The sequence below is a fragment of the Tenrec ecaudatus genome, chromosome 1 (assembly GCF_050624435.1).
Source record: "Tenrec ecaudatus isolate mTenEca1 chromosome 1, mTenEca1.hap1, whole genome shotgun sequence".
Classification (NCBI taxonomy): Eukaryota; Metazoa; Chordata; class Mammalia; order Afrosoricida; family Tenrecidae; genus Tenrec; species Tenrec ecaudatus.
In genome coordinates, this window is record NC_134530.1 from 307,913,664 (window position 1) to 307,925,407 (window position 11,744).

Here is an 11,744-nt window from a genome sequence, read left to right on the forward strand (position 1 = left end):
TGGGTGAAGTTGATGGTTCAAACCAGGCCAGAGGCACCTTGAAATACCAACGCGGTGGTCCGCTGCTGAAAGGTCACAGCTGTGAAAACTCCATGGAGCGTTTCTGACATGCGCAGAGTAATCCCAAGTCAGCATGAACTCCGACACAACCAAGATCAAAAACATAGATGGGTTGCATGAATGTCACATAGGGAGAAGTAGATAGAAAGCATGTAAACCACCTCAAACAACCTGACGACATCACTCTGTGTTTTACCCTTTAAACCTCTTACCAACGCTATGAACATTTGACTTATGAGTCCTATTTACTGCTTTAAAGGGAATCCTGGTGGCAAATGCTTAAATCATTTAAAAATATTAAAATTGAACAAGAGACTTAATATTCTGTCATCTAAAAAATAGTTTACTCAAAGGGATGTATGCATAACAGCAGGTCAAGAATGGAGACAAACGACTTTCTTAAGAAATCATGACAGAAAAATAGAAATGGGGAACAAAAATCAAGACAGAAGCTAGGGAGTATCTTGAATTTGACTCGATTGAGCCTGAGGGTACATTGGGTCGTCTGTCCAGTAGTGTGAGAATTGAGAACTCACATAGGAGGACTAGAAAATAGATAGTATTTCTTCCTTACAGAATTCAGAGTGAAAACTACAATCTTCCTTTCCGGGGGCCCAGAGTATTGCATCCAGGTGCAAGACAAGGACAAGGTGGAATTTTGTAGGACAGCACGTCCATATGAACGGCAAGTAGATCTCAACTTTCCCGGGCACTGAATTTTTATTGGTTGATTGAAAAAATGTCGCCAACGTATTAGTGCCAGAAAACGCAGGATTTTTATCATGGGGGATCAAATGGGACTTGGTCAGGAGTGGCAAGAAGCAATTGTGGCTGCTAAGAGACCCGAGTACAAAATACCAAAGGGTTTTTATCACAAGGTACCACAGGGACAGGACTTGGGGTCATATTAAAGCACAACTGTTGAGAGACCACGTGGCATCAAATTAACAAAAGCTCTGAAATTCAATCACTGAGGTTGAGTATTTCAACTGTTTCATAACTGTCACTAGAAACAACCATTTGGGGAAAATATGAATGGAACATTAGATTCTTTGAATGGAAGTGATGCATATCCAAAGAGAACATCCTGATAGCTTAGTGATCACACACCTAGATGCTAACCACAGCCAGCAGTTGGACAGCACCATCCATTCCTCTGGAGAAAGAAGACACTCACAGTCTCGCAAATTCACAGGGGCAGTTCTACCATGTCCTTTTGGGTCGCTACGAGTCAGAATGGCCTTGATGTCGGTTCGAAGTGAGAGGTTATAGGAGAGAACGTGATGACTGGCACTTCCTTCCCAAAGTTTTTACAGCCTCTTGGATATCTTTATTCCTCAATGTGTAGATTATGGGATTGAGCATGGGCGTTACAACACTATACAAGACTGAAATCAGTCTGTCTTTCTCCAGGGAGTACGTCGAGATGGGCCGTGCATATGTGAAAATAGCACTGCCGTAGTAGAGAAGGACAATCAGCAGATGAGATGCACATGTGGAAAAGGCCTTCTTCCTCCCCTCGGAAGAGCGGATTTTCAAGATGGTGGAGATTATGTAGAGATAGGAGAGGATGATGCACAAGAAAGGGGTCCAACCGATGAACACACCAATGGAGAGCAATGCCAGCTCGTTGACTGATGTGTCCCCACAGGACAAGATCAGCAAAGGGGGGATGTCACAGAAGAAATAGTTTATCTGGTTGTTGCCACAGAAGGGAAGACGAAAGGTCAGTGCCGTGTGCACCACTGAGTTGAGGAAACCACCGGTCCAGCAAGAGGCAGCTAACTGGTTGTACAGTATTTTGTTCATGATAACCGAGTATCTCAAAGGCTTGCAGATGGCAATGTAGCGGTCATATGCCATGGCCGCCAAGAGGAGACACTCTGACCCCACAAAGAAAATGAATGCAAAAAGTTGAACCACGCATCCCCCATAGGAAATGCTTTTCTTCTGAGACAGCAGATGCACCATCATCTGGGGGACATTGGTGGTGGTGTAGCAGATGTCAAGAAAGGCCAAGTTCCCTAGGAAATAGTACATGGGTGTATGCAAGTGTGCATCCATTGCCGTCACTAACATAATGAAGATATTCCCGCCCAACGTGCAGACGTAAGTCAGAACGAAGACAGTGAAGAGTAAAAACTGCAGATCATTTAGGTTGGAGAATCCCAAGATGATGAATTCTGATGGACCAGTTTGATTTTTAACTTCCATGATGTAGCCTGGTTTCCTTTTGGAAATTTGGGCCGAGGGAGGCAAAGAGCAGACAGAATAAGCATGCGGTACAGTAACAACGGGCTGCAAAACAGACAGTAGAAGGGTTACACATAAAACCATCGCCATCTACATGAGACTCGAAAGAAGTGAAACAGCAACCTTTCAAAACCCGTACCTGCTACCTACCACCAAACACAAGTAAATACATCCAACATTTCACCTCTCTCTCTCCTTCCCTCTAACTGATCCCAGCCTCTCCTCTTTTCTATCTACCTTTAGGAAGAGGCTTTACCGGGGATAATGTTCCCTTCTATCAGGTCCAAATCACAGCAACCGTGCTCTCTACAATACACTGAACAACCACCCAGTACTGCGACAACTTCAAACTCTAAAGTTTGAGCCCATCATTGCAGCCACCGTGTCAGGCCATCTTGTTCAGGGCCTTCCTCCTTTTTACTGCCCCTGCCCTTAACCTAACATGATGTCCTTTTGCAGGGATCGTTTTCAGGTCTCAAATATATGAGGTGAAACCTCTCTATCTTGGCCTCTAGGGACCAAACTGACTGTACTTCTCCTAAGACAGAATTGTGTGTTCTTTAGCAGTCTATAGCACTTTCAATGCTCCTCGCCAACACTGTAGTTCAAATGGATCAATTTTTTTTCCTATAGTTCAAATTCATCAATTTTTGTTTCCATCTTCCTTATTCAATGCCCAACTTTCACATGCACAAAAGGTCATTGAAAGTACAGTGGCTTGGGTCAGCTACACGTAAGTCCTCAAAGTAACACCTTTGCTTTTGAATACTTTAAAGAGGCCCCATGTAGCAAATTTACCCGATACAATATACCTTTCCATCTCTTGATTGCTGCTTCCATGGGCAGTAATTATGGAGCAAAGCAAGATAAAATCAACTTCTATCTTTTCTCTGTTTATCATGATGCTACTTATTGGCCCAGTTGTAAGGATTTTAGTTTTCTTTGCATTGAATTGTAATCCTTGATCTTCATCAACAAGTGCTTCAGCTCCTCACTTTCAGCAAGCAAGGTTGTGTCACCTCCATATCACAGATTGTAAATAAGCCTTCCTCCCTTCCTAATAATAAAGTCTTCTTCATATCATCAAGCCTCTCTGATTGTTTGCTCAGCATACATATCGAATAAGTATGGTGGGGGGGATACAACCTTGTCTCACACAGTTCCTGTTTATAAAACATGCAGTATTCCCTTGTTCTGTTCACAAAACTGCCTCTTGACCCATGTGCAGGTTCTGCATGAGCATGATGTTATGTTCTGGAATCCCCACATCTCAAGATTATCAATCATTTGTTGTGATCCACACAGTTAAATGCCTTTGAATAGTAGACGAAACATAAGTAAACATCTTTCTGGTGTTCTCTGCTTTGAGCCAAGATGCATCTGACATCAAAAATGAGATCCCTTGTTCCATGTCCTCTACTGAATCATGCCTGAACCTCTAGCAACTTCCTGTCAGTGTACTGCTACAACTGTTACTAGATGATCTTCAGCCAAAAATTAATCAGATGAGATATTAATGATGTTGTTGTTAGATGCCCTTTGGTCATCCCTGACCCACAATGACCCTATGAACAGAAGAAGGAAACACTGCACAGTCTTTGCTATCCTCACAATCATTCCTAGGCCTGAGTCCATCATGCAGGATGTTGTCAATCCATCTCATTGAGTGCCTTCCTTTTTTTCACTGCCTCTCCACTTTACCAAGCATGATGCCCTTCCCCAGGGACTGTCTTTCCGGACAATATGTCAAAAGTGTGTAGAGGAAGTCTTGCCATTCTTGCCTCTGAAGAGCAATCTGACCCAATTTCTTCCAGTACTTACTGGTTTGCGCTTGTAGCTGCCCATGGTACTTTGGGAATTATTCTCTAGCACAGAAGTCAAATGCATTGATTGGTATTAATAATACTGTTCTATAACTTGAGCGTTCTGTTCAGTGACCTTTCATTGGAACGGGTACAAATATGTATCTCTTCCAGTCAGTTGGTCAATACCTGGCTTCCAAACTTCCTGGCATAGACAAGTGAGTGCTTCTAGTGCCTCATCAAATTCTTAAAGCATTTAAATTGGTATCCCATCCATTCCTGGAACTTTGTTATTGTATATTGCTTCCTGTGTAACCTGGTTCTCTTCCTTCAGTATTATCGGTTCTTGATCACAGGCTACCCCTTGAAATGGTGGAATGTCATTTTGTTATTCTTTGTAACGTGACTGTGTATTCTTTCCATCTTCTGTAGGTGCTTCCTGTATCATTCAATATTTTGCCCATAGAAACTTTCAAGATTGCAACTCAAGGCTTGAATTTTTACTGACATCTTTCAATTTAACCTACACTGAATGTGTTCTACCCTTTTGGTTTTCTTTCACTAGGCCTTTGTACCTTTCATTATATTTTACTTTTCCTTTATATATTTTACTTTGAAATTCTTGTCAACTCTTTGACTTCATCTTTTATTCAATTTCTCTTAGCTACTGTACAATTAAGAGCAAGTTGCAGAGTCTCTTCTGATAGCCACCTTATATTTTCCTTTCTTTCCTGTCTTTTTAATAATCTTTTGCTTTGGGCTTCACATAGTAGCATTTTAATCACGTATTTTCCTATTTTTGCACTTAACTGTGGAATTCCAGGTTTCCTAATATTTCTTTTCCCAATGAGAGTTCTATAGGAATAATTTATCTCTTGTGTCCATATCAACTACAAATCACTTACCTTGAATGGTAACTCATAATATCAATATTGTTATCAGAAGATTAATAGCTTTCTTACAAAATGTCAAAAAGAATTAGGCAAAAAAAGAATGTTACCATCTCAATATGAGCTAATATCTCACTATCCTGACAAGGATAGTTTAAAGTTTTCAAATAGGTGCCCAGTTTGTTCTGTGTGTAAGCACATTTAGTTTTATTGTAACACAGCAACTAGTACACTTTTAAAGCTTAAAATTGAGCATTTTCCTTTCCAGTAAAACAAGAAGAAACATTAAAAATAATCAGGATCAAAAATACAACGTAGAATGTTAATTCCAAAGAGGATCCTGCAGGTTCTGCTGATTCTCCCATCTTTTGGCAGGGCTCAAGTCATCATTCGGAGAGAATTTTATTTTAAATGTGTCATCTTATACTGCAAGTATGTCCATTAAACATCACAATTAAACATGCCAAAGGTGAAGTCATATTGTCAAAATGCCCACTTAACCCACCCACATCTCAAACCCACCCTCTGCTGACACTCTGTAACCCCTTTCTAAAAGCTTCCCCCCCCTTTTTAAACAAGAGAAACTAGACAGATACACGTTGGTAAATGCTACCTGTCCACATTGACATAGAGACGCAGTGTAATCTCTGAGCCCACTATACAGAGAAAGGAGGATCAAAGCTAGAATTTGATGCATTACTACACAGAGACCCTAGCACCCTCCAGCTGCCGGGAGATCCAAGAGAGCAGAGGGTTTTCTGTTTTCCCACCAAGCTTGGTGGTGTGTTGATTCCATAGTTTTTGTTGAGACAGGAATTGATAAAAACTATTTTGAAAACAACGGGGTAGAGATTCTTTTCCACTGTATTCTGCACAAGGCATTCTTCTCCCCACCCCCAAATAAGTTGAGAACCATGGTTTAGAGAGAAAAAAGAGACCTAAAACATGGTGATTGAGCACAAGAGGAAGAAACAAATCCAAAACTAAAACAAACAAAAAACGACAGCAACTTGTTCCCAAGGACTGAAGAAAATGTAAAAAGGAAAGTTGGAATCCATCAGTGATCTGCTAGTCATCTCCTTCATCCTCCCCTCCTTCACCTTCCTCATCATCATCTTCATTCTTCCCTTTCATCTTCATCCCCTTTTCATCAATGTCTTCTAAGCCTTCTTCTTCTTCATCATCATCATCACCATCATCATCTTCTCCTTACCCAAAGAGTACTTTAATGATGTGGCCAAATCTCCTCTTTGATGACTTCTCCCAACTCCTCTGCACCTGCATCAGAATGGCCGGTAAAACCGGTAAAGAAACCCCCAGGTTCTTTGTGCTGCTCTTCCTGCCGGCTTGATTCTGTGTTTGGAATGTTTCATCAAATCCTTTCCAGATTCCCATTTTATTTCAGTTGATTTTGAAGATGAATCACCACTCTCGTTCAGATGAAATTCTTCGGAGAGGACTTTGTTTAACAAGTAAGGATTTTCATTAAATGAAAAATCTATTATGTAACCTGATTTAACCTCTTCAAATTCTGTCACTTCAATTCTAGTCAGATATTTCAGTGCCTCTTCATTCTCTTCCGCAAGCAAGGCAGACACTTGCGGATGGTTGACAAATGTTGTCACCCCCAAAGTTAGGATTTGGGAATCCATTCTGACCACTTCTAAAAGAATGGTTGGCAGAGTTATATTTCTCTCTGACAAGAGGCTTCTCCATGGTGGGGGTGGGGGGTGAGGGGAGGGTGCCTCTCCAACATTTCTCCTTGGCTCGCTCACCCTCCCGCTGGCTAGCTTGCCCTCCCACTGTCTCCCCCTTGCTGGTGACAGAGCAGGGATGCAGGGTGGAGGGGAGGGGGCCGGGCTCCCTAGCTCTTCCTCCGAGTTCTCCTGAGTTTGTTCTTTATAGACAGCTTCTGTAATTCATAAACTGTTAGAAAAAATGAAAATTATGGGATAATCTGTTTTGCTTTCCCCCAGATAATAGAGTGCCTTAGTTGATTTTTATTCCTGGCTAAAATTAATTGTGTTTGTTTTAGAAGCCTTGAAAAATACAGAAGGGAAAATAAAGAGATTAAAAATCTTGAAACTCTGAACTAGAGAAAATCTCTACTGTTTTAGTCGTTCTATAGATATATACTCATAAATTCAAAATAGGGGTCCAAATGTGTGTAATATTTTAACATGCTTCATTCTTAAGCACCATACTGTCAGCTCTTCAGATGGCAAAGAGGAGCCCTGGAGGTGTAGTGGTTACTCCTTGGTCTAAGAACCTCATGGTCCGCAGTTCAGCTTTCAACTTCATAAAGGTTCTCACAAACCTACACCGCATCACTGTGATTCGATAGCAATTAGTTTGAGTTTTCAAGTGGCAATGAATGTACACCTGAAACATGATCATTAGTGATAGATAATGCTCATATGGGCCCAGCCAAACTTTCACGTACCAGTAAAACCAGTTACCCTAGAGTTGATTCCAATTCATGGAAATCCATGTATATCACATTAAGAGTGATCACCATGGGATTCTCAATGGCTGGAGTTTGGGGGAAGTAGGTTGCTAGACCTGTCTCCTAAGATGTCTACCAGGGGACTTGACCCTCCTATGTTTCAGTTAGTAGCTGAGTGCTTAATTATTTGTGCTGAAAGTATAAGTATTCATCCCCCTTACTGATGAACACTTGCAATGTCTCATTTTCTCATTTATTAAATTTTGCTACTGTAAATTTCAGTAAAGGGTTTAATGCATTAGATTTCCTGAAAGTTGGGTCAGGTTAGCAGAATTTTAACAAATTTCTTAAAAGATCATCTGTCTTGAAAAGTCAAGAGCTGCTTAACTGAGTCTGTGTCTTTGTGGCAAAACCACTGTAAATACTGCAGGCTGCGGTGGCATGGTCATCTCTGAGTTCTTTCCATGTAGCATCAAATTTACATGAACCCTATGACATCAGGAACAATGGTTTTCCCACTTTTGTACAGAGTAAAACTCTGAGTCTCAGTGATAGTAAGGTCTGCCAGAGGTTCACCCTCAGAGAGAGGTGGGGAGACATGGGGGGTGGGGAAGAAGGGGGAAGAGAGAGGGAGAGAGAGAGTTTTAACTCTTCTATACCCAAACGAAAACCTACTTCTATTCAGTATTCAGTTGATTATGACTCATGTCGGCTCTATGGTTTTTCCCAGGCTGCAAATATTTATAGGAGCAAATAACTTCAGCTTTCTCCTGCAGAGCCACTACTGACCCGGAACCACCCCAACACCCTCTTTGCCATTAACAACGGTTCATTGTTTACCCAACAGATCCATCCCTTCAATGGGAGGGAATAATAAATATATATTTAATATTGAGTGACTAAATGCTTAATTTCCTGTAACTGCTAACAGTAGAAGCTCTTTCAAACAACTCATCTGGGTTTTAATATAAATGGGATTATTTTGATGGGTTACAAACTTTTATGGTTTCTGTCCCTGGCTGTATATGGCAATTTGCTATTCTTACAGTACATTGATGGTTAAATCTTATCAGTACCAAGACTTAGATACATTTTTACTAGTTGATTCCCAGTATGCTTGCATATTTTTGGTCCAGGTATACATAATTGAAATGTTCATGTTTGTACTCTTAAAAGATATGACTCTAGAGTTTCGTCAAGTAATCAAAATACCTGATAAAATTAGAATGGGCGTAGTAACATTTCCTTGGCCTAAAATAGTCAATCCTTAATACAAGGAAAAATAAATTTGTGGTTTGATGCTATAAGATAAATTATAGAAGGTAAAGAGATTGTTGCAACATAATAGAAAACAACGAATGTGGGCCATGTGCCTGATATCTATACAAAAAATACATATCATTGCAGACCCAGAGTTCCACATAGATTACACTTGATTCCAAATTTGGATGGTTTCTCTATATTTTTATTTGAATTTCTATTCCTTTTTTTGTGCACTGTGGAAGTTTTCAGTGGAGAGAGGAAACATGATGGAGAAAGGTTTAAATTCCCATGACAAAAGAACTTCACCTTACCAGAGAGCAAAGAGAGGAGGCTTTGTGGTTGACATGGACTCACTCAGTGGCAAATAGTAATGCGAAGCTATGGCAGGGATGTCAGGTGTTCATGTTTGCGTTATGTGAAGGTCTCGCTAGAAAATGCATGGACAATGGATTGGAAGGGAGTAGGATGGAACAAGCTCATCTAGAGAAGGCGGTCTGGTTCTGGGAAGACTTAAAGCCTCAGAAACCCTATATTGGGTCCCCATGAGTCAGAAAGTCCTCCCCTGAAAGTGGGTGGCAGCATGTTAGACCTCAGAACAGAGTAAAGGGAGAGCAGCATCCTTTAGCCTCCCTTACCCACATTCATAGGAAGCCACTTTTGACACCTAGTCAAGTCTTTCTTACTCCATGAGCTTCCTCCTTCCTTCGAAGCATCCTTTGCTGTGTCCTGATCTGATGTGCAGTTATGTGATAAAGGGACCAAATGAAAAATTGGAAACAATTGACACGTTACCCTGCTAAGGCCATTTGCTCTACAATAAGAATATCTTTTCCCTTCAGATTAGGCGCTAAAAGGTGAGTCACCTGCAGTCTCACGACCTGGGTGCTTTTTGCTCATTCACTTTCTTCAAAGCTTGGCTCAGAATTTATCTTTCCCTTCATCACTCTCCCTTATTGAAAATTCTGTAGTTCTTTATATATATATATATATAAATCAGATGTGGCATTTAATAGGCAGCCTATATATATATGTCATTTATTTTGTTATAAAAGTGGTTATCGCTCTTCAGGGATGTTTAACTGATTTAATTGGATATTCCTAAATCAATTGGCACAAGATTGCATGCAGACATTCCAGTAATTGCATATAACAGATAAATAAATACTTGGATCTATAATGGTTTAACTTTTAAGAATGGAGCCCTACTGTGGTAATGTTAGACACAGTAGCAGATTTCCCAAGAAAAATTACCTTTCCTTCCCTTGACTACAGAGTATAATGCTATAAAATTTGGGAAACCATTCATATCCAATATATTATTTTTATATTTGTAGCAATCATCTATGTCACAGAGGCTAGCTCAATCTTACAAGATCATAAAATAAAGAAGTAGTAAAACTGAGAGTAAAAAAATAATTTATTCTGGTCTCAATCTGGAACCAAATCTACCAAGTGGTACTCAAAATATTCTACATAGTTGATCGCTGCCTCTTGTATGTATAGCATTAGACCAAACTCAGAAAAGACTATGCATCAGACTTCACACACAAATCCAGAAAGAAAAAATAATAAATGGATCTTGCCCCATCTTACCCAATACCACGAAACCTGATAAAATACGCGGGTAGAAGGGGGAAGAGGAAGAGGGAACGGAAACATTTCAGGGATTCACAATGTAGTATGATTTCCAGAATCACTGTAAATAACCCAGAACAAAGGCTCCCAGAACATTAAGGAGTAAGATTGCCTTTCTTTTAAGGACATTTCCTTCTGAAGGAGCCAAACTCAAGCCAGACCCCTTTCTGTGGATTCACTCTGACCCATGACTACTCCATGTGTCACCGAGAAACTAAACTCCATAGGTTTGATATGTGTGTGCGCGCACACGTGTGTGTTCCTGCAGAAGCACGCTTGTTTACATAGCACCGCTACACAGGTTCAAGTCACTAACTTTGGATCAGTGCCAAAAATACAAGTCAGACTTTTGCGGTGGATTTTAACTCATCGCAACCCTATAGGACAGAGTAGAGCTCAAATACTGAGTTTGCAAAGCTAAAAGCCCTTATAGAAGCAAACTGCCACAACTTTCCCCCAATGGGCAGCTGGTGGATTCGAACAATTAGCCTTTCAGTTAGCAGTAAAGAGCATAACCACTATGCCACCAAAGCTCCTAGAGAAGTAGAGGGTACAAGTAATAGCATTACATGGGGACCAGAGCTGAAAAATCAGTGTTTCTTTATTAAACAGTGTTCTGTGCTTAGAGGGCATTGGGTTTATGTTAATGGTGGTGGAATAATTGGAAAAGTGTATCACTAATAAATGTACAACATGATGAGTATACTCAATAGCTCTGGAGTATACATGTAGAAGTTGTTAAATTGGAAAGAGTTTTATTGTATGTTTTATGCAACAATTTTTAAAAATTACACGAATAAGTATGAGTACAAGGAAGAATAAAAGGTTGTAAAAAATTTTAAATGTTCTAAAACTGATTGTGGTAATGATTGTACAACTCTTCCTGATCTGACTGAACTATTGAATTGTATATGTGGAGGGACGGCCCATAAAGGCATGAAAAGAAAAAAACGTGTTCTGAAAATTTAAATGGAGTTGAAAATGTAGAAATTATAGTAATCCTCCAACCTTTTGATTTTAAAGAAATTACACAGCAAACAAATAACATTAACATAAAAAAAGGCTCAAAAGCTACCTTGAAAAAATACCAAATTCCCATCAAAAACTAAATCTTCTGAAAAGGTCACTCAAAGAATTATTCTGATAGGATGCTTTTTAAAACAGTGGCATATTTGCCTCGGTAGAATATATTAGAAAATATCTATGTTTTGTTTAATAAAGATCCGGTCAACTAGCTGGTGACCATTCTAAATGACACGAGCGCACTTCACGGCTCACACACTCAGCCTACTCTTTCCACCCGGCATGTGCACGGACACCTGGAAGCTCCTTCCCTTAAAGCCCAACAGGTCATCTATCGTCTCATCTCCCACTTACTTCGTCTCTCGTCTAAAG

General features: G+C 40.1%; 1 protein-coding gene and 1 pseudogene across 1 annotated transcript; both read right to left on the reverse strand.

Moving 5' to 3' along the window:
• Positions 1 to 1,326: 1,326 nt before the first annotated feature.
• LOC142441354 (olfactory receptor 5V1-like) lies at positions 1,327 to 11,403 on the reverse strand. The gene is made up of 3 exons (XM_075543381.1): positions 11,389 to 11,403; positions 7,038 to 7,083; positions 1,327 to 2,366 (listed from the first exon to the last, which is right to left on the reverse strand). Exons 1-3 carry the CDS (start codon positions 11,401 to 11,403, stop codon positions 1,327 to 1,329), a joined length of 1,101 nt encoding a protein of 366 aa, XP_075399496.1.
• LOC142429863 (protein SET-like) lies at positions 6,074 to 6,657 on the reverse strand (annotated as a pseudogene).
• Positions 11,404 to 11,744: the final 341 nt, after the last annotated feature.

Excerpts from the sequence above, each read along its gene's own strand:
- LOC142441354 (XM_075543381.1), bottom strand. Across the intron at positions 2,367-7,037 it reads TGTATTTTTCAAGGCTTCTA|TTTTGCAGCCCGTTGTTACT; the intron begins AAACAAACACAA and ends TTCTACTGTCTG.